The sequence below is a fragment of the Manis pentadactyla genome, chromosome 17 (genome assembly GCF_030020395.1).
Source record: "Manis pentadactyla isolate mManPen7 chromosome 17, mManPen7.hap1, whole genome shotgun sequence".
Lineage (NCBI taxonomy): Eukaryota > Metazoa > Chordata > Mammalia > Pholidota > Manidae > Manis > Manis pentadactyla.
Window position 1 is genome coordinate 55,820,240 of NC_080035.1, and position 23,083 is coordinate 55,843,322.

The window sequence follows — 23,083 nt, forward strand, 5'->3', positions numbered from 1 at the left end:
ACACTGTGCTGGCTATGTGGGAAAGAGCTCAGTGCCTTCATCACCTCCATCACCATCAGCATTTTAAACACTGCTGTCCCAGTCTGTCTACTGCTCATTACGTTCTCCCTGTAACTTCTGATGACAGCTGACGGTGAGCATTGAAAGCCATACTCTTAATTTTGTGGCATCGTGCTCTTTATTCCAAAAGACTTGTTTGAGACAAAATCTTAGGTAGGACTCAGAACAAATCAAACTAACAGCTGGTGTTATTGAGGAGATAAAATAAGAATGAAGGAAACATGGATTGAAGAAATACATTATCAAAAAAAGAGATATGTTACAATATTAACATTTTTACACTGGCAATATATAATCTTAACCATCTTTTTCCAAATTATTGGTGGGAAATATTAATGATTTAATTTTTCATGAATGTAGAACTTTACTAAGAGCTATGAAAATAGGCTCCCTTTTGGTACAGTATTTCATTTACAGATTAGAACTTTGCTCTATGTTCTCTGGAGTGTAAAAAATACATATATGTCATTTTATTTCCAAGTTAAAGGTGGGGAATAGTGCCCAATGAAAGGAATTTAAAAGAATCCTAATTGGAAGTTGAACAGCCATTTTACTTTGTAAGAGAAGTCCTGCAAAGTTCATCATACTGTTTACTTTGCTACAAATCCAAGATTTAATTCCTTTTTTACTTTCCATTTAAAGACTTAGAATGTATCATCATTTGTGTTTCCGTCATTTCACGTGAGTTTTCTTCAGGAGCTGACTTCACGGCACTGGAAATTGATACACTGACTTGACGTTTCAACATCTTCATGACCTTTCGCTTGTACCCTTTACAAGCAAAGAAATATATAAATGGGTCCATGCAGCAATTGAAGTTCATCAGGCATACTGTAATGTGTAGAGATATCTGGAATGAATGTCTTTGGCTACATTCTAGGAGATCAGGAAAACGAAGCTTCTTAATCATGTGTTGAATAATCGCAACGTGATAAGGTGTGAAACAGAGAACAAACACAACGATTATAAAAATAATTGTGTTGAGTGCCTTTTTGTTTACACCAGATTTTTCAGTTAGTGGGTTTTGTTTTGCAGTTTTAAAGAGTTTGCAACAAATTTGAGAATAGCAGATGAGAATGATTATGAGTGGAAGTACATAGCCTATGAAACAGGCACCAAGCAGAATCCAGTGAAGAGATTCGGTCTCTTCAAAGTTTGGATATTCCATGCATGTAGTCCTTTCACTCTCCTGCTTTGACATAGGTTTTATGAGTAGCGGGAGTGTTTGTGCAAATACTAGAATCCAGACAAATATGCAGATACCTTTTGCATGTTCAATTCTTTTTATCTTGTTGTATCGCAGAGGGTGCACCACAGCGAAGAACCGGTCAATGCTCAGGCAGGTCATGAAGTTCACACCTGCATAGGTATTGATGTAAAACACGAGAGCTGTTATCCTACACAGGGCCTCTCCGATTCTCCAGTCAAAGCCCAGTGCATAGTAGGCTATCCGTGTAGGCAAAGCAGTAGTAAACAGTATATCAGAAATCACTAAATTTGTTGAATATAAGGTGGTAGAGTTGATTTTTTTCCTGTTTTGAACAATGACAACCAAGGCTAACAAGTTTCCCACGAGCCCGATTATGAAGACGATGCTGTAATGCAGAGGCATCAGTACCATGGCTGTGTTGTGGTGTGCGTACAGATCACAGTTGCTTTCCTGAGGAGCTGTAGAGGGTGTAGTAAGATTGTTGTCCATTTTTATATCCATCAGCAGTGTTTGAGGTGTCTAGAAAAAAAACAAGAAAGGTTCATTAATTTAAAGCATACTTAACTAAAAGCAATATAAACTACCTCTTATAGATCTAATTTTTAAAGTTTCAAGATTTATATAATTTTTAAAAATCTATGCTATGTAATGTGGTCACCTGTATAGTAACAGGAGGAACAGAGAATAAAATTTCTGTTTTTCTCTCAAGCTTTGGTAATTTTGGCAAAACCCTGGCAAAGGACATAGAGCCATCAATAAGGCAAATGCACTTCTGTGACAAGAGGGAATGCACTAACTTTTTAGGCAAAAATTACCCCTTCCTTTTTCTGAATCATTGTCTGGTTAAGAATAAAATCATGTAAAGCACCCCATATTTCATTTGGGTGTAAAACTTTGCTTTTAAGTTCAATTTCAGTTGGACTTTTTTTTTTTTTTCCAAATTCATATCACTGCCAGGAAATGAAATCAGTCACACATTTATGTAGTAGAATATGAACTTACCACAGTGATCTGATTTGTGTTAACCTAAAAAGTACAAGAAACAAGCTACGGCCTTGTTAGGAACTGAAAGTTAGGTTTTCTTTTTTTTTTTAAAAAGAAGAAGCCAGTGACCACGACAACCATGACAAAAACGACATAATAGAAGAGAGAGAAAGGAAAAGAGAAAGAAAAACTTAGGCTGCATTAAGGAGAAATTTTTAAATTAATTTTAAACTGTTATTCTGCAGGTATCACATTAATGCATTCAGTATACTGTCCTATATTTGCACATCGTAGTAAGCATTATACATGTGGTATTTCATGTTCTTCTTTATTCACTTAACATGTTCATGGATCAGTGTAATCTATGTACCTGTCATATGTGTAGATCTTATGTAGACATTTGATAGGAATTTCTATAGTAGTACAGTATGTTAATGCATAATTTTGCTTAGCTACGCCCTTGGTAAATATTTGGGTAATTTCCAATTCTTGTTATAAATAATGTTAAGATGAAATTTCAAGTCTTTAAGTTGAAAAGTGGAGAACTGCTACAGTAAAACTCCATATATGAGGCTGAACTTTCATAAAACTAAAGAAGAGCCGAGCAGTAAATTCTGTGAAGTTACTTTTAGAGGAAAAAGTAGTTTTCTGAGAGGACTGTCTCTGTGCACAGATCTCATCTTGAGTGACTAAAATTAAAGGAAAACTTCGGTATATCTAATGATGATGGTGATGGTATTATATATTAAAGGCAAAGGACTCTAGCCCTAGCCATGTCAGAGCACTGACTGCAGATCTGCTCCCTGGCTGCTGTAATAAATGGGCTGGATCTCTGCTAACTTACTGCTAACAGTCCTAAAACAGTGATGCTAGTAGACACTGAGGTTTACCAGGGATTGCACTCATGCCATAGATGTGCAGTATATTGTTGGTAGGTTAGTTGTTACAGTATGGAAATCCAACCTAAAGCAAAAAGGAACAAAAATGGAAGTGGAACTTTTTGTTAATCTAGAGAAGACAGTAAAGAGACTATAGAAAAAAAATAAAGAATAAGGATGGTAAATAGAAGATACATACTAAGAGAGTAGAAATATGTCACAGCACATTTAAATGGATTGAACTCACCTATTAAAAGACAGAGACTATCAGTCTGGATTTTTAAAAATCCAGCTGTGTGATGCTTAGAAGAGATACGACTCAAAGTGATTCAGACAGGTTGAAAATAAAGGCATGGGAAAACATATACCAGGCAAATCCCAACCAACGGAAGCTAGAGTAGTAGTATTAATATCAGAAAGAAAAAAAAAACTCAAGGCAAGTTCAATATTAATAGGGATAAAGAAAGTGACTACCGAAGTTAAAAAGAATAGTTCACGAAGAACCTAAAAAATCATCATAAATTGTGCGTGTAAGAGCAAAAATAGAATTTCGAGGAGAAACTGGCAAATCCTTACCCATAATGGGAGATTTTAACACATTTTTATTAGAATATGCCAGGTAAAAAAGAAAGTAAAGACTTAGAAGATTTGCCCAACATGACTTGAAACCTAACAGAATTTATGCTGAAGGTACATGGCCATTATTTGCAATTCCACCATGCACTAGGCCGTCAGAGATGTCCCAGAACTTTCAGAAAATTGTTATCTAGTATACCTCACATTCCCTGTGACTGCAGAACAACTGAATTAAAAATCAATAATATAAAGATGAAAGATACATTGGGAATCTGAAAAAACATATTTCTAAGGAACTCATGGGTTAAGAAATCACAATGGAAATTCTGAAGCACTTAGAACAAAATGACCAAATTACTACATACCAGACTGTGGGATGCAGCTAAAGAGTTACTCTGAGAGAGGTGCAAAGATTTTAATATGTTTATTTTTTTATAAAAGATCAAAAATAGATAAGTTAAATATACAACTCAAGAAGCTAGAAGAGAACTGAGTTTGCTCGAAGAAGAAAATAATAAAGATAATTGCAGAAATTAATACAAAAATAGAAAACAAACCAAACAAAGAGCAATAAATATGGACTTTCTATTTTGTGCAGGAAAGAAATGGAATGATTCTTCAAAAGGAAATAATAGGAATTGTGATTGTGGAATAGCAGTAGAAAAAACTTGATCCAGTTAGTTGGGAATGGCTTCATATGAGAAGTAACTTTTCAAGAACTGAGACTAGATAGATACAAGGGAGAGGTGAGAATTCTAGGCAACAGTTGCAGCTTAGGAACAAGTGTCAAAAACTTTTTTATTTTTGTAATTTCTGTGAAAATTTTTCTTTCTGTAAACATCAACATATGTATTTTACTTTGAGGGGTATTTCAAAGCAGAGTCATGGGAAATGCCTTTAAAAATACGTAGTGGGAAAAAAATCCTCCATATGACTAATTATTGTAGAGATTGGGAAAGTCACATTAATATAAGAACCAGAGAACACTGTGCTTTGTTTGCCAGACTGTAAATATGTGTTCCACTTCTTCACTGAATGTTACACGGCATCCAGCAGAGCCAGAAAAGGCAGGGATTTCAGAACATTTCCAATTCAAGAATATTAAACACAGTGTTAGTTATAAAGGTGAAAATTTGCAGACAAATCAAATGTCCATCATTAGGGGACTCATTAAATACTGTGTGGTGTAGCCATATAGAAGAATACTACATGTAGTCACTGGAAATGGCAGTGTGGACGCCTGTTTCTTGACAGAGAATAATGTTAAGTAAGTAAAACAGATTACACAACATGCCACTTTTGGGGTAAGAAAAGCAACTATATATTTATACACACACACATCTGCATGGACATGTAAGCCAAACATTATTTTGTACATGTAGTTTTTGAGTTTTATCAATATATTCTAAATTTTTAACACTGAGCGTGACTTGTGAACTGAGTAAATAGGTAAATGATGTTTTTTATCTGAAGAAAAAGTTTTTTAAAATACAGCTCTTCTTGCAAAAAACCTTGTCATCTGATAATACTTTTCAAAGCTAGCCTTTCAGTGCTCTTAATTCAGATTTACACATTAGTTTTTCCCAGGGGCCTAACTTTAAATCATATATCTCAAAGAACCCTCACAGCAACCCTGTAAGCTAAATATTGCTATCACCTACCTCCTTTCCATGTGAGGCAATTGATTGTCAGGAAGTTAAAGGCACTCTGGACCCTTCTCTCTAATGACCGGGCTTCATGTCTCTTACTCTATCCAGTCCTTGGGAGGGGCCTCTAGTCCATGCTGCTCTTGAAGAACTGAGAGTCTGTGGTTTCCAAATAGTCTAGGCTTTAGAAAGAGTCATACTTACTTGTAAATAAACAGCTGGGGGACAACATGGCCCAGCTGCTGCAGGGCAGGAATTCTTCCTAAGAACAGCAAGATTCCCACTTCCAGGAAAGGTGCCTTCCTGCATGGGAAGCCGGACCAGTGGACACGTGTCACAGAGCCCTGAGGGGGTTACTGCTGCGGGACCTCCTACCGCCCACCTTGTCCTGAGTCGGTCAAAGAGAGGCGCTTGTGCAACGCCGACATGTAAATTGGGCGGCTTCGGGGCGATCTTAGGCTGTTCTCAGATATGTTCATTTGAATATCCAGTAATCTCTTGAAGGTTGATTGCATTAGTCATCAGCTCAAGCATATTACCTTAATTCTTGCTTATATCTATCTTGTGTCATTAATGCAATAGTTTCAGTCAATTTTATCTCTTCCATTTAAGAGAAAAATCCGTTCATGCACTTGATTGTTGTTGCCCCATTCTTCTATCAATCTATCTCAATTTACTTTCATCTTCCTCAGAGATACTATTTTTATACCTTCCATTAATCCTTTTAGGATTCAGGATTATTTTCCTGAACTTTGACTCACTTCATTCTTTTATGCAGCCCAAAACTGTTTTTAGTGCCTCCATGCGGTGGGCCTGGAAATACAGGAATGGTACCTTTAGAGTCAGAGGCCTACCACCCAGAGGCTGTGCTTACGATGCTGGGAGTGTGCTGCTCTCTGGAGGAGGTGTCAGCCTCAGTCAGGACTCTTGGCTGCGTTCCTTCTCTGCTTGCCCTTTGCATTTCAGCGCTCCTTTATTAACCTTTGGATTGCAGATTCCTTTTATTAATCTTTTTTTTTCAGGCATAACTACGTCCCTTCCTCCTTCCCTTCCTTTCTCTGTTTACTTTTGAATATATTTTAATTATGTTACATTTTCATAATTATTAGACAACGGTTTGATGTTATGTAGAATAGATGCACTGAGTTGTACTTGCAGGTTCTGTGGCTTGTCATTTTATTGACTACAGAAAAGCACAAGGAAGTGTTCTAAATCATTTTCCTTAGGATACTTGTATTTGTAAGAATTATAATTTCCCCATAATACTTTCTAATGAAAGGATAAGCATGGTCCCTAAGCTATCCTTAGGTTCCCCACAGGGAAGGACAGGAATGGGGACTGCAGCCTGTGCCCTGAGGGCACAGGTGGTAACTGGGATGCCTGCATGCAGGGTGGATCCTTATTCAGGTTCCACCGGAGGGACACCTTTTCCTCCTGAAAATTAACTGCTTGGCAGCCACCCTGACAGCTAATCTACCAGTTCTTTTACAAAGTTTGTTAGCAAGCAAAGGAGTCTGTCCCAGTTTTGTCTCTCTTAGGCAATATTGATCCTCTTAACTTTACTATTACCCTACAGTATGTAAAACAGCACGTTCTTCCACAGAAAATATCTTCCAAAGTATTTTGACTTCTGTTTTTGGAAGTGAGTCTGTGCATGTTTTTCTCTTTAGAGTTGATTTTACTACTAGTAGAGTAGCTAACGTTTCTTAAGATGCTGTCATCTCATTTTTGCATAACCAGACATGTTGACATGAACTGACAAGTTCTTTCTAGCCACAGAAAGGTAAAAAATAAAAAGCCCCACAAACTCATTTATTAGAATTTAAGAGAATTAATGTTATTTCTACTCTGGAAATATTCACCCTGGATACCAACTTGGAAGCAGTTGTGATTTTTCACGCAAAAATTTCTTCCACATAGTACCTCCCACAATCCCAGTTTACTTGCTTGGATAAATATCTTCTTAGCCTTTATTTATAGCAGAAACAGAATAAAGCCTTCACTATATTTAAATATTTAGCTGAGTGCTAGAATAACAGCTTTTAGTTTTTGCTTTAAGATTCCTTTTACCCTAATACTTATTTACTGAATAAAATCACCCTAAAATGAAAAGGGGTTAAACTTCCAGTAATTTTGTTTAAATTCATCCCCTAGCAATGAACTGAATAGTTCAAGTCATGCCAAAATGATAATTAAAGGAGTGCCTTCTCTATAAGGTCAGTCTGCTTAAGACCATGTTTACACACCCAGATGATCTGACTCAAAGTGCCCACAGTGGCATGCACCAAAGAGGAAGTTCAGGAGCATGCTTTCAAAAACAACCAGCAGAGCGACAGAAATATGGGCATACAGATGTGAATTACATTTTCATATTGTTAAGTGATGAGTGTTTTATCTGATTCTTTCTCTGATTTCCATTGATGCTCTGTCCTTTGATTATTTTGTTGAGAGAGGTAAGATTGAGAGAAAATTTCTAGAGTGAGGAAAAATAAAATCACTGGGAAAGGAAAGGGCCAGTAAAGGCTCAGGATTCACTGGAAAAACAAGGACTCAGTCTGCAGAGGAACTAGACAAGCACAGATGCGTCAGGACAACAGGCCGAGGCTCTTTATGATCTTGGGGACAAACATACTCCATGGGAGAAATAAATCATCGCCTCTTCCTCCAGTCACCTAGTTTTGTAAGTATCTGTCAATTATGTGAAAAGGCCTCCTTGTTCTTAAAGTCGATCCAACAGAGACATCTGTTCTGTCCATTGTCACACATGCTGGGGTCTGGCACTCAACCAAGAATTGTTTTCCCCTTCTTTTTAGTTGACTAAGCAACTGTCACCTGAGCAATTTTGTGTGCCATTTACCTGTAAAATAGGCAGGTGGGAAACACTAATTCCTGATTGTGGGAAAGAAACCAGAGGTCAGGCTGTCCATTCCCATGTGCTGCCCCTCCACTGCTTGACTGGTCAGGTTGCACTCTGATTAGCTTAATGAAATAAATGTTCCACGGATGGGTGGTGTTTTTTTTTTTCCCAACCTAAATTGATAGCTATGTCTGTGTCCAAGATTCATTTTCCTGGAAGACTATAGGGAACATGATCCAGAAAGGTGGCACACTGGCGGCTGCGCACACTTTCTCAGGACGGAACCTCACACATGCCGGAGTCTTTATTATCAGGGTAGAGTTGCCTATGGTCAGCCTATGGTTGCCTATGGTCAGGGGACCTTCTGCTTCCCTACCTCCTGGGGAGCTTGCATTTTTTTTTGACTTGTGGAAGTATGACCTCTTGCAGACCCATGACGTAGTCTGGTCTGACCACCTTCAGACCATGTCCGCAAAGGGTCATGTACAGGACAGTGCCTGGAGAACTTCTTCAAGACAGAAAGGAAAAAGTGTTGGCCAGCCAGGAATTTCTTCATGACTCACTGCTGTCCTGAACCCAGTGGACACTCAGTGGACACTTCAGCTTCTGTAAACATGTACATTGGAATTGGCGGGAAAATGAAAGGTGCCTGACATTTGAATTATTTGGTTAAACACCCACTTGCACCTTTGGGGTTTTACATATTCCAGCTGTTTTTCTTTCATCTTTCACTGATTATTCCCTGTGTGACTTCTGGCAGCTTTAGTACTGAGTAGGATGGTATGAAAGTTATCGAAGATGAAGACAAAGGAGGTGGTAACATTAAGAACTTGAATTAGATGATACAATGTTTAGGAACTGTAAGAAAAAGAATTCCACTATAGTACTCATTTGAGTGTAAGGAAGACAAATACTGCATTTCCTTGTGGTGTGATTTGACCTGTATGTAGAATAACTATGTAATATAAAAAGACTCTTTATAATGAAGTTCTGAGTTTGTATAATCTTTATCCTCTGGTCCAAAATGTTTCCAGAAATAATATGTACCTATTTCTCCTTAAATTTAAGAGAGTTTCAAGTTTGGGTTTTTGTCTCTGTTATCTCATAGAAGTTAGTCAGAAACATTAAATAACCTTATTTTATGAGTAAACAAGATTCCAGAGAGATTGGAACATTAGCCCAGTGTCCTGCCTCAGTAAAGGTACCACGTCAGGGAACACAGAAGCATATAGTGCTCCATGTCCTCCCTGCCCGCACCTTCTGTCCGCCAGTGATTGCTGGGCCTTCCGCCTTCTGACCCTCTTCTGCACTTAGCCTCTCCCATGCACCAGGCTTCGTGTCTGCCCACCTGTGCGTGTGTCCCTCCACCGACCCTGCTGCCTTCAGGCCACCCACACTTCTCTGCAGTAGTTATGATGCCTTCCAAATGGTGCCCACTGAATCCCAGGCAAACCCGAAGCTCTCTGCTGTGACTTAGTTTCCTTCCCTGTTGGGTTCTGCTTCCCTCTTCTGCTGAATCTCTGCCATCTTCCCTCCTAGGGAGCCCTTGCTCCAGCCTTTCCAAATTTCTTGCAGTCTTTTGATGTCCCATGTTCTCTCACAGCTCTGTGTCTTTCTGAATCTCTTCTGCCTGGGGCCTCCTCTTCCCTCGCCTGGTATCCTCAGCTCCTTCTTTCCTTCAAGACTCAGTTCTCAAATCAGCTGCTCCTAGAAGCCTCCCTAATTTTTTCCTCTCCTGCTCCCTCACAGTGCCCAGAAAGGCTGTGTGGAGTATCCTTGCTGGGGCACGGTCCTCTAAAAGCATCTGTACTGTTGATTTTTTTCCCTGTGTCCTGCCAGCCTGTGAAATCCAGTGAGTGGGGTCTGTGTTGTTAATTTAGTATCTCTCCAGCTGACCCATGATTGATGCTAAATAAATGCCCGCTAAAGAATAACAAAATCCCAGTTTCCTTGATCCTTGTCCAAAGGTTCTTAGTAATTAGACCACAGTAAGCTTTTGATTAGTAATAGTAACCAGTATTATTAAGCAAAGATTGTTCTGTGCACTGCTCTGGGCACTCTACATGTATTCACTCACTGGGTCCTCACAGAGCTTTTGTAAAGCCATTTCCAGTGGTGGAACTGAGGCACAGGGCATTTGCATGACTTGCCTAAAAACATAGCTATTAAGTGTCAGGATTCAATCTAAGCAGTTGGCTCCACAAGTCACATTCAGGGCAGTGCGTTTTTTTTCCTGTCTCATATTTCTAACATGATCTGATGTTGTTGATAGAAAACAAGTAAAGTAGGAAGACATCTCAAAACTTTAACACTTGCCAACTCATACCTATCTGAACTAGAGAGGAGAAGGGCTGAGGAGACAGGAAGATGGAGGGAAGGAGGGAAATACATTGATTTAAAATAAAGGAATTCATGAATTTATTTGTAGCATATCTTAAAGGTTTTGTAAATGAGTTTACATTTTACTTTTTAACAATATTTCTATAAAACAATTTGGATTGAAATTTCTGTTGAAAGAAGATGGTGAATATCTACAATAGCTTTTATGCTAATTTATTTTTTACACTACTTTTTAGGTAATTGCAGATATTTAACAAAATACTTTTATTCTTCTATTTGGGCTTTCAAGACACCACAAGGATCTTTGTTACCTCTGCAGTTTTCAAAGTATTTTCACACACATTATCTCATCCTACACTGAAGCCTGTATTTTACAAACTTCTTGGGAATCCAAGAAACTGTATAAACTGGAGGGCACCACACACCATCAGCACGTAGCACACAGCATACTCTCAGGCCTTCTAACAATGCTGGCACACCCCTAACCATACCAGGGAGAAAAATACCATTTCCAAAGTCAATTACTGGGTAGTAAGTGATTTTTTTAAATGTAAACTTCTTAAGGATGATGGCTTTATCTTACACAACATTTATCCCAGGGTGTTTCAGAACTGCCCCCATAGTAGATACCTAGTAAATGCTGACAGAATACTAAGTGAATGAAAGTCATACAGTGATGTGAATTAGTATTTTTTCCATTAAATGATTGGTCATGTTACTGATAAGCTCTTGAAGCCAGTTAAAAGAAATTTACAAAAGGAATTGCCACCACCCTATGATAGCTGAGCCTGTGAGTGTGTGGTCTGAACAGTCTTATGTCCAGAAAGTATGATTTACCCCCAGAGAGAAAACATACACTGAAATACTAACAAATGCAGAGGCGAGACAATAAGCACAGACAGATGTATAATGGTCCGCAGACTTGGTCTTTATGTAAAATATTCCATAAATATCTGCAAGTAAGCTCAAGAAAAATAATTCTCACAAAATGATAGGGCAAGGAAACTTTGCTTATTGGACTCATGCTTTTGTGGTTTAATGGGCAGAGGAAGAAGAGAATAATGATAGCAGACAGTTTTCTAGCACTTCTGTGAGAGCCGATGTTATAAATGAAGCAACTGAAGCCGGGACTGCCCAAGACCTCACAGACTGAATATCAGAGCCGGGTTCAAGCCTGACTCCGAGCCCATGCTTTTAACCACTACTCTCTATTGCACGTAGAAGGATACCACTCAGAAAACCCAAAAACACATCCTTTAGAGGAAGTCTCCTCACAGTTATATTTTGCCAAGGGTTTCTATTACCTCCATTCCCAACCTAGACAGAAATATTGGTGAATCACTGCATACAATTCATTGTTTTGTGGTATTTTTTAGGCACATGGAAATTCTAGAAAAAATATGGGAACACATTTAGCCTCACTGGTCATCAAATAAAAATAAAGCAAACAACAGCAATATTCTTTTTTCGCTTATCAAATTAATAGTTTATATTTTAGGATTCAAATTTTCATTGGCTGATAAGCAGTGAAGCCTAGACTATCACTGGTGGGAGGGTGAGTTGGCAAAATGTTTTTGTAAATGAAAAATACCAATTTATATCTAAACCTTTAAAAAAAATGTATATCCTTTGCCCTGGGAATTCTATTACTGGAATTCTATATACTGAGAATTCTATTCTCAGGTTTCTATCCTGAGAAACAATAGGAAGTATAAAAATATAGAACTAATAGAAATACAGAAAAGACTTTTATGTACATAGAATACATGGTCAGATAATAAAATGTAACAACTCTTTTGTTTTAAATTGTACTGAATATCTTGTTATATGTATAATGCATTCAAGTGTTAGAATGCCCCTTTTTAAATAACTTTGTTCCTGTCCCTTTGTATTAAAGTATCCTGAAGAATTGACATTATTTGCTGACTTATACTTGATACTGTTTATTGTAATTGTGTATTCACACAGAAGTACAAAATAAGTCCTATTTTTTGACAGAGATATTTCTGGCATGATCTGCTTTTATTTAGCCTAATATTAGCTAATTAGAACTGCCAGTCACTAGAGAGTCTAAATTATATTAATGATACAGTTTTTGTGAGAAAAATTTATAATTTGTTATTGAATAGATTCTTCCCTTTACTTTATACCTTAATTAAGCTTTCAAAGTTTTTCTTGACTCAAAAGACTGTTGAAAAGTAGAAGATCTGGTACTTACCTCTTAGTGGCTTGTTCAGGCTGTGTCGAGGCAGTCAGTATTTGCCCAAAACTGATGTAGGTTAACCTTGGCACGTCGTTTTAAGAGAGATTATGCAGACATCCTTTTATGGTGGTGACTTTTTTTCTGTCACCCTGTGACTGAGCACAGTAATGATCAGTTAGCCTCATATATGCGTGTGCACTTTTTTTTTTTAATGGGAAGTGAAATTTTTTCTGTTAGTGGTTTTTTTTTAATAGTTATCCAAAAACCCCTTGGAATTTATCAATTACTGATATGTATGGAACTTTATAAATTTTTCTATAAAGATGTAAGTATTAAAAAAGTTCTTTGAGAGAGACTGAAGCAAGAAACCTTAACTAGAAAAAAAAATCATAGATACTGATGATTTGTATCCATATTCTGTGTAAAAGTATGAGTTTTAAGAAAAAAACATCAATGCTGATAATTCTGCCTACCTGGAAGGTTGGTGCAGAGAGTAGTATACTCATTCTGTATCTTAACAGCTTATGAGAAAGAAACAAAATTTTCTGTGGTGAGTGGGAGAAAGATGCATGTGTACAGGGATTAGTGAGTGTTTTCAGGCAGGAGGCCGAGTGAATGGGCACATGAATGACAAGGGAAGAGTCAGATGGGGGCATCTTAGAGTGAAAATCCAGCCTCTGTTCACAGGATGTAGAAGACCCGCACTGTGCACCTTATAGTTTTAGTTGACTCACTTTAAGCCAACGATGTAACATGGCTATCAAAACATAATTTACTGTAGGCTAAATTAATAGACATATAGAGGTCAGAACATGAGAGGTTCTGTTCTTATCCACAGGTGACCTGGTCATTCCTGGTCAGCTCTGGATGCTGCATTCTATAGAAGGTTTAGAGCATCCCACGGTGGTTAGGGGTCTAGGTCCTAAGTCTTAGGAGAAATGACTGAATAAACTTGAGAGTGTTAATACTTGGCAACGATGTGATTGTTATCCTCATACATTTGAAAGCTCTCTTCGGTTACATATGTCAGTCTTTCTAATTCCAGAGATAGGAGGAAGGTCAGTAAGAGGAAGTTCCGGGACAGCTTTCAAATGAAAATATGAAGGTAGTTCCCAAAAATTAGGGTCATGAAAAAGTGGAATAGGCTTCCTCTCATATGCTTCCATAAATTGGATGACTATGTTAAGGGATGAGGTAGAGAAAATTGAATCATTTTGTAGGAATTTGTAATTCTGAAGGTCTCACAGGCCTCCTACTACAGGATTAGGCCTCATGACTTTAGCCCTCCAGTGCTATTATTCCATTCAGAAGTTTATTAGGTTCTTCTAAACTCTAAAATGTTGAAGATCTGTAAAGAAACTTTGTCAAACAGAATAGCAACAACTCACCTGAATTCTTTGAGCCACTACCTCACTGTCTGTAAAATAGAAGTATTGAAGCAAATGATTGCCCAGATAATTACTAGTGCAAAAATTCTGTGAGAGGGAAATACAGAGCTTTTATGATTTGATGGATAAATATGATAAATATTCTAGGACTAGTTCATTTAAAATTTGAATCAAAGAGTACTCAAAGATGACAACATTGATAAGTTTGTCAGTTTGTTGAAAGGACATCCTGGTGGGGTGTTTTTGCTTTTTAATTTTTGAAATGTTTCTTGTTGAGTAAACATTGTTGCATAATGAAAAACTCAACTAGGTAAAGGAAATGCTCCAGCAAACTGAATCTGCTTCTTTTTTGGTATTAGAGTAGCCAGGTATATAAAGAAAAGGTGATGGGGTAATTGTCCTACGAGGTGCTGTTGAGGTTCAGTGTGAGATCATTTCAGGAGTTCCCAAACCTTGTATTTATTGTTGTTGAAAATTACCAGGATTATTTTAGTTGTACTATGAAAGTGGAGTCAATGCCCTTTTCTGTAGAAGAGCTACATTTGTGACCTGAATGGTTTCTATAATTGTATTTGTTCTATCAAGTACAGTTGTGAGTATATAGTAGATACTCAATAAATACAAGTGGCATTCATTGAAGGAATGAATGAGTTCTTTACAACCTGTTCCTCTTTTCTGTACTTCAGCCTCATAAGCTTAAGCCAGATAGAACTTCCAGAAGTGAGCTATTCATGACATGAGAAAGGTCAAACTAAATTATTGTTGACAGTATAAAGGGCAGATGTTGTCTTAAAATAAGGAAAAGAGAAAAACTGGTCAGTGACTAATAACATTGTGATATTTTGTGAAGTCTGTGTGTATAGAAATAGCAATGGAAATTTTGTACAAAACAACCTGTATAACTGTGGTCTGAAATGTGTGCTTTTGTATTATGGGTATATGTGGTCTAATATTTAGTCATCATTTAAAACTGTACAATGATTAATAACGTCTAAGGAATTTTTAAACTTCTATTGGTATATAAGACATGAACTGTGGCCATTAAAATTCCTATCAGTTATTTTCTTAGTTTACATTGAATTGTAACCTCAAACAAGAACTCTGCTTCTGATTTTTTTATTCTAACATCACTCTGCACTGTATTGCTGCATATGTAAACAGAAGAACTGTAAATTAAATAGCTCAAAGAAGATGTTCTGTGCAACCAAAATAGTTTTCTCACTATTATCAAGAGACCAGTAGGCCATATTTTGATTATATATCTGGAACCATATGTTTTATTCCCTTTAAGATAACAAAACAAGAAAAGCTTTTTTTAAAACAAAAGGCAAATTCTGCTATATGGTTTTACCATTTTAAAGAGAAATTCATTTATTCAGCAAGTATTTATTGAGCAGCTGCTCTGTACCAGACTTCTAAAGAGTGGGGATAGAGCAGTGAACAAACCAGACAGAAGACCAGTCAGGGAGACAGGTGATAAGCAAGTCTTGTAGTGGATTAGAAGGTTGCAGGTGCACTTGGGAAGGGAATGGCCAGTGCAGAGAGAGGTGGGGCTGTGAGGTGCTCTGGGATTGCAGTTTGGAATGTAGTCATGAGGGCTTCTCTGAGCAGATGCCATTGGAGTAAAGGACTGAAGTGTTTAAGGGAGCAAGTCATGTCCGCCCATGGAAGATGGCCAGGGGTGGGAAGAGCAGATGTGGGTGGCCAGTAGCACCGTGTGCGTGGTTGCTTCAGTGGGACACCCTGGCCCAGTGTGGCTGCAGCAGCGAGTGGTGGCAGAGCAGGTTCGGGATGGGGGTGCAGGACCCTGTGGGTCTCTGTGATGCCTTTGGCTCTTACTCTAGAGGGGGAGTCACTGAAGGATTTTAAGCCCAGAAGTGATTAACTCGTACTTTTTAATGAAAAGAGTGCACAGCTGCTTAATCAACTGTGTGGGTTTAGATGAATTGAATTGGAAAAAAAAAGTTCTTTTGTGTAGTATTTAGAATGGCAACTTATATAAGTTTCTGTTCATTAACATTACTTTAATTTTTTAATTTTATATTAAAAATACTTATACTAATTTTGTAAGTATTTAGAATGGCAACCCTCAAATATTGAGGGTTGATTGTTGGTAAGGATCTGTATTAAGCACTAGGGGATGCTATGCTAAATAAAACATGGTGCTTTCTCACAGAATTAATAATCTAATGGGAGAATTTTTTAAAACCTTATGTAGTCAGTTTAAATGGACATCATACAACTGTTCAAGAGTAAGGGTTATTGGTGCTGGGAGAGCCGAGAGGAGGCATTTCCTCTGCCTGCCGAGGGATGTACCCAGTCAGGAGGAGGGCCGATGAGTGAAGCATTTGAGATTGACCTGCAGTGCTGTCCGTGGACCTCTGCTGCTCTGTGCCTGTCCTCTCCTTACAAGCTTGCCAGAGGCCGCAGCTAGTGCAGCCAGCCGGCCTCCGGACCTGACCCAGGGCCTGGCAGTTCGGCATTCACTATTTGGGTTTTCCCTGTTCTGGCATTTCTTGTCCTGTTGATGCTGCTACCATTACCGCCTTTTCTGTGTGTGTTTGCTTTTGTTTTGTTTTTAGTAGTAGAACTAAGAGGACAGTGAATGATGTCTTTATAACATGAACTCTTATCAAAGATGGTAGGCCAAGAGGGTCCTAAGTTTATACAAAAATGGTAGTGAGAACGTTTCTTTGTGAAGTGAAGGATATTTCTTAGCATTTTTCTTGTGGTAAAGAAATAGTTCTTTGTACTGATGCCACTCACCCATAAAATGGGAAAATTAAAGATAGTCTGAGTAATTAAGCCAAGTGTTTAATGAAGAGTGGGTACAAGTGTGTGTCCAAGCCACTCTGCTCATTCATGTTGCCTGCCTCGCCCTTGTAGGGATGTGCATCTGCAGTTCTGGAGGTTAGAGCCTGCTGCTTTCTCACAGAAGTAGATGGGGCTCTGCACCTGGCTTGCCACCTTGCACAGAGTGCCCAGGTGACTTGTTGATTCACTGAAACAGTGACAATGAGGTCACTTTGAGAGCTCCTGGCCACCTGGAAAAAGGAGTTGGAAGAACCACTGAGGGGGATATTTGAGCTCTGCCATGCACCCTAAGTACACGGTTCCTTAGCAGAAAGTGGAAGACATTTCAGTTGAAAGTATCATCTGTGTCAGTGAATTGTCACAAGAACCTGCCCTGCCCAGGAGCATCTTTGGCGGGTGGGGGTGATTGGTGTAGGGCCACATCAGAGGAAAGGAGGGGAAGACATTGTGGGAGACAGCCCTGATGAGAAAGATTGGAGGGATTTATTTCGTGCTAACATTTAAATTTACTCTTTAGAAACTGGGAGCCTGTGGAAGGGGATGTGATGAGATCAGAGTTGTGTTTTAGGAAGTGAATACTGTTAACTGTTTTTTTAGAGAGAAACAAGACTTTTAAGTAGAAAGACACTTGTGACTTTTGCATGTCAAGTTGAAGGTATCAAATTGAATTTCATTACCAATGAGAAACGACAGGCAAACTGTTTGGGGACCCACTTCCTTTTCTTAATTGAAGCCAAAGAAGGGCTTATGATTATACAAGGAGAGACTGGAGCAAGGACAAAAGACATTATGGAATCCTAGAGTGGGTAAAAGGAGAGTGGTAGGAGAAATCATGGGGAAGTCGGCAAGAAACAGGTCTTAAGACAAAAAGAGGAAGGAATTTGAGGAAGGGAGGGCAGGAGTGGTATGCGGAGTCAGGTGCTGTGGTGATACATGATTGGACGGAGTCTGAGATGAGGCTTTTGGGTTTGACCACGATGAATTACAGTGCTGGTTGCTTTGGTTTGTCTGGTCTCTCTCATTCAATTTTAGGTCATTCATGGGAAGAAAACACAGCAAGCATCAACTTTAAATTTTCTCACAATGCCTGACAATTAATTAGTAGATGCCAAACCACTTACTTGTAATGGTGTTGGGAGAGTTGACAAGGATTAGGTAGAGTTTTCATAAAATATTATATATGAGTACAAATTATTTCAGATATGAAGAACATACATAAATCAATGTGTGTATCTGAGACCATGCTTTCAGGCTGAAATAAAATTATAAGCAGCATTACTTCAAATATACATTTGCCATTGGTATTTTAAATTGAGTATGACAGTATAGTGATTTTTTTTTTATTTGTTTGCATAGCCTGGCACCTGTGTTTGCTCTGTTTGTACCATTTTACTGCTCCATACCGAGAGTCCAAGTGGCACAAATTCTGGGCCCGTTGTCCATCACAAACAAGACATTGATTTATATATTGGGACTACAGGTACAGTATGCATTTTTATGTTCACATTTCTTTAACCAGATCTTTTTTTTTTTTTTTTGGTCTCTTTCTCATTTGATCTCCTTGAAAACAGTGTTTTTTTCCCCATAAGTTTGGCTTCATGATCTGTATCAAATGTTCAAAGGAAGTGTTACAGAACAAGAACATCGAGGTGTATAAGGTACTAGAATACTTTCATAGCCTTTAGAAATCTGATAAGAGCTTTCACTGTAATTTGAATCAGTGGAAAATATTTTAATTTCGTTGTGCAATTGCATGTAAGTACTTAAAAATCATAGCATGAAGTGGAAACAAATGAGAAAAGTCAAAAAGCAGAAAATGGAAAATCACTGTCAAAATTAATTGACTGAATACAGTGTCACAAATACAGGTCTGAAGAAATCAGATATGCTTTCCCACCTTGGTAACTTCTGTGTTGCATGACAGCACTGTCACCATTTGCTAAATTGTTTGATAGAAAGATTGTTCAGAGTTCTTATCATTTGATCTAAATTGTGAAAGATTATCTTCACCAATATTTAGTGAATGTTGACCGTTCTCTTGGCGTCCAGGCCAGGTGACAGAAGGCACATACAGTTTTCAGTTTTCAGCCTTTAACACTTGTCAGTTTCCTTGCACTCCCGCAGCTTTTGATGTAAACTTCTGTTGTGCTGTTTCCTGTGGCACCATGTGTAGCTTGGCCTTTTGATCCACTGTTAATACTCATAACATTCCTTATCCCGCACACATCAGACCGGATACTAGCGTCTCTGTGAAATGCCCTCCTCCCTCCCCTTTTAACCTTTAGCACTTCCTCTACCTTCTCTAGTCTGCTGTCACGTGTTATCAGTGGCTCATCTGGGGTGGTTTCCTTGCTACTTTTACAACTCTCTCACGAAGTGTGTTTATTCTCCATCTCTCAACTTACGTATTGCTGTACTCTCCCTTATCCTTCCTAATAGTTCATATAACCGAATAGCCCATTTTTGCAGTTTATTCTTATTACTACGATTTGCTATGGCATTTGCTTTTTTAAAGGATGTTACAACAGAAGGCAGAACACATGGACCTGGGGGCAGGAGACCCGATTCTAGTTCCAACATGACTTGGTTCACGTTTACAGAAGCCCTCTGAACCTCATGTTGACCCTGTAGTCCCTTCTATCTCTAAAGTTATATAGCATCATTGAGGTGAAGAACATTATTTTATTAATTATAGAGTAGGAATTCAGTGGAGCATTGTGGGAAGTCTTTGGAGGCAAGCCGACTTCAGTCACTTGCTCTGGTAATTATTTCCTTCATCTGTCACCTTTTCTGAGCCCCATTTGCCCATATGTAAAATAGAGATGATATTATCTATTTTATAGTATTATTTGAAGGATTAGGGATTAATAGTATTGGTTGTTTAGGGCAATCTGAACAGATAAGAACTAAACCATTTGGTTTTGGTTGCTATTGTTAATTAATCATTAATGTCTCTATAGCTACCACCATTGGTTTTTCTGAGATTATGAATTTTTTTTTTTGCTTTTGTTTTTTGTTTTGTTTTGTGGGTTTTTTTTTTGGTGAGGTAGAAGTTGATATTAGAAAGCAGAAGTGGAGATACCTCACTGGTTTCTTGATAAAATCTGAAGTCCTTAGCATAAATGCCATCCAAGGCTCTTCTTGCTGATCCAGTATCAACTCCCACCCATCCCCTCCTTGAAGTGAGAATGAACCCCTTATTCTCAAAGTCTCTGTTTTTTCCTTTCTTCTTTCCCCTCTGGACCTTTGCACATGTTTCTGTGCCATTCTATCTCCTGCACAACAACTTCCTGAAGCCAGGGACATTTGATGAATGAATGAATGAATGAGTGAGTGAGTGACAAATGAATTACTTTAATCATTATCAGAAGAGCAAAAATGTTTGTGAAGGGTCATGTAAGTATCAGATGGTTTGAAAGTCAGCCATGTAATGCCTTGTGTTAGGGCCTCTAAAGGATAAAATACAGTATGAGATGTAGCAACTGAGCTCAGGGAGCCCTGCAGTGAGAAAACACACATACTGTCAAAAAAATGAGTGGACTCAATTGGGACCACACACACAATAAGATGAAGGGCTTAAGAGTCCAAAGGAAATAATTATTTACTGACAAGATGAATGATACACTCTTCTTACATGGGCAGGAGACACTGTAGCATGGAGAGGTCACAAGCATGGGCTGTGGATCTGGACCACTTGAGGGTACTTCCAGCACCACCACCCACCAGCTCTTGACCTTGAGCAAATTACATAACCTCTCAGTTTTCTTATGTGTAAAATAGAGTTAATAATAGAACACACCTCATAGAGTTATTAGGAGGTTTCAGTAAATTTAGTATAGGAAAAGCATTAAGATCTCTGCTTGGCATATAGTACACACATTAAGTGCTTTGAAAGTGTTAGCTATTTTATTATTATTTAGATTTTTAGTCTTACAGAAAAATATTTTATCAGCCTCCTTTTTACCTGCACTTACCTTGTCTCTGTCTTCTTTCTGTGTATCTTATTTTTCCTGTGTATCCTTGATAAATGTGCAGAACTTTAAGGCTTTCATCTAGCACAATGTCAGCAACGCACCTGGGTATCCTGCTGCTTTCTCTATAAGCAGAAGTACTTAAACTAAATTCTAAATATGAACTAAAGATCTAAATATGAACAAGCACTAGGCTACAAGTCTTTTCTTCCTTGCAGGAACACTTTGAGATGTCTTAGGACATTTTTTTTTTACCCTGGGCACAATTTTCGAACGTAAATGATACGGAAAACAAAGGGAGAGACTTCATAAGACCTACTTCTAATTGCTTTTGCCATTAAATGACGTTGGTATCCTTACTTAGTTTGCTCCTTTGGTGAACTGGAATGAGAATACTCAGTTAAGCAGACTAGCATTGGAGATGGACCGACATGCTTGCAGAAAAGTCTTCTCATCTAAATTTAGAGTAACAAAGATGAGAAATGAAAATGAGAGAATTATGTAAACTAATATTATATGTCATTACTTAACACTAAGCATTGGATGATGACTACATATTTTTATGTTGTTAATTCTAATAATTTCTTTATATGTGGTATTTAACTTTGTTTAAAGCAGTTAATGTCCAGTAGGAATATGCGTGAATTTCCCTTATTTTTCTTTGCATGGCAGTGGGCAGGCTCAACCAATCTGTTTTAGGCTGTAGAAAGGCTGAGGCCTTGGTTTAAAAAAAGAAAAATTAATATATTATTTTCTTTTAAATAACAGAATTGATATTTATTAATTTTTCTTTGCTTATATTAAGACATATAATTAATACTTAACATAATTGGTTTTGACCATAATTACATAAAAATAAGTATGTGTGACTGGCAGTTGAATTTCATTTTTAGTTGCTTTTTTTTTCTTTTATAGCTTTTCACCTCTGGTTCCTACATCTGGATTGTAGCCATAAGTGGACTTGTAAGTGTGATTTTCCTTCTTCGCCAGTCCCTCCCCTTTCTGAAGACACTTTAGGAGAAATATCATATTTAGATTATAGGTCGTATTCAGTTGTCTCCTCCTCTCTCTTAATGTCCAGTCTGTCTCTGTGTTACTTAGTGATGAAAAAGGTCCAGTTCAGGGATAACTGAGATGAAGGAGGTCAGTTTGTCTGTTTTCAGGGTAAGTTTTAGTAGATGTTTTAGTAGAGTTTCTGGTCAGTGTTATTTTTAAGTTAGATTTGTACTCACACTCATAGTAGGAAAAAAAGTGACAAAAAGAAAGTGAAGAAGTTGAATTTATCAAAAATAATGAGAGATGTTCTGCTTGTTTTGTAAAAAGACATTATCATACAAGGGGGAAAAAAATAAGGCTAAATGGAAAGTCAGGTGGTTTGGAACTGACAGAAGACTCATCAGGCTGTGTGGCCGGAGAGGCAAGAAGAGAATGAGCTGAGGATTTGAATGGCATCCTCGCTCTGAAGGCTGGAATGTCCTCTTCTCACCCATCCCCTTGCTGCCCTTGATTATTATTATTATTATTATTATTATTATTTTTTTTTGTGAGGGCATCTCTCATATTTATTGATCAAATGGTTGTTAACGACAATAAAATTCTGTATAGGGGAGTCAATGCTCAATGCACAATCATTAATCCACCCCAAGCCTAATTTTCGTCAGTCTCCAATCTTCTGAGGCATAACAAACAAGTTCTTACATGGAGAACAAATTCTTACATAATGACTAAGTTACATAGTGAACAGTACAAGGGCAGTCCTCACAGAAACTTTTGGTTTTGCTCATGCATTATGAACTATAAACAGTTCAAATATGAATACTCATTTGGTTTTTATACTTGATTTATATGTGGATACCACATTTCTCTCTTTATTATTATTATTTTTAATAAAATGCTGAAGTGGTAGGTAGATACAAGATAAAGGTAGAAAACATAGTTTAGTGTTGTAAGAGAGCAAATGTAGATGATCAGGTGTGTGCCTGTAGACTATGTGTTAATCCAAGCTAGACAAGGGCAATAAAACATCCACGTATGCAGAAGATTTCTCTCAGAATGGGGGGGTGAGGTTCTAAGCCTCACCTCTGTTGATCCCCAATTTCTCACCTGATGACCCCCCTGTGACTGTGCCTGTCTTAGGTTGTTCCTCCCTTGAGGAA

General features: G+C 37.9%; 2 protein-coding genes across 3 annotated transcripts in view; one reads left to right on the forward strand and one right to left on the reverse strand.

Annotated features, from left to right (window-relative positions):
* UBAC2 (UBA domain containing 2) overlaps positions 1–23,083 on the forward strand; it is a 180,617-nt gene that overhangs the window by 98,021 nt on the left and 59,513 nt on the right. The window contains exons 6-7 of the mRNA XM_036893653.2: positions 18,313–18,436; positions 21,843–21,890. Coding sequence (XP_036749548.2) covers positions 18,313–18,436; positions 21,843–21,890 — 172 coding nt within the window. The remainder of the gene's footprint in view (positions 1–18,312; positions 18,437–21,842; positions 21,891–23,083) is intronic.
* On the reverse strand, positions 160–15,265 carry GPR183 (G protein-coupled receptor 183). Of its 2 annotated transcripts, XM_036893657.2 has the most exons (3): positions 12,770–15,265; positions 5,370–5,536; positions 160–1,789 (listed from the first exon to the last, which is right to left on the reverse strand). In XM_036893657.2, exon 3 carries the CDS (start codon positions 1,769–1,771, stop codon positions 686–688), a length of 1,086 nt encoding a protein of 361 aa, XP_036749552.1. In that variant the 5' UTR covers positions 1,772–1,789; positions 5,370–5,536; positions 12,770–15,265; the 3' UTR covers positions 160–685. The 2 variants fall into 2 exon arrangements, with proteins under 2 accessions (XP_036749552.1, XP_036749551.1); XM_036893656.2 differs by lacking the exon at positions 5,370–5,536 and having other exon boundaries at positions 12,770–15,262.

Coding starts and splice junctions, on each gene's coding strand:
- GPR183 (XM_036893657.2), bottom strand. CDS start 1,771: ATGGATATAAAAATGGACAACAATCTTACTACACCCTCTACAGCTCCT.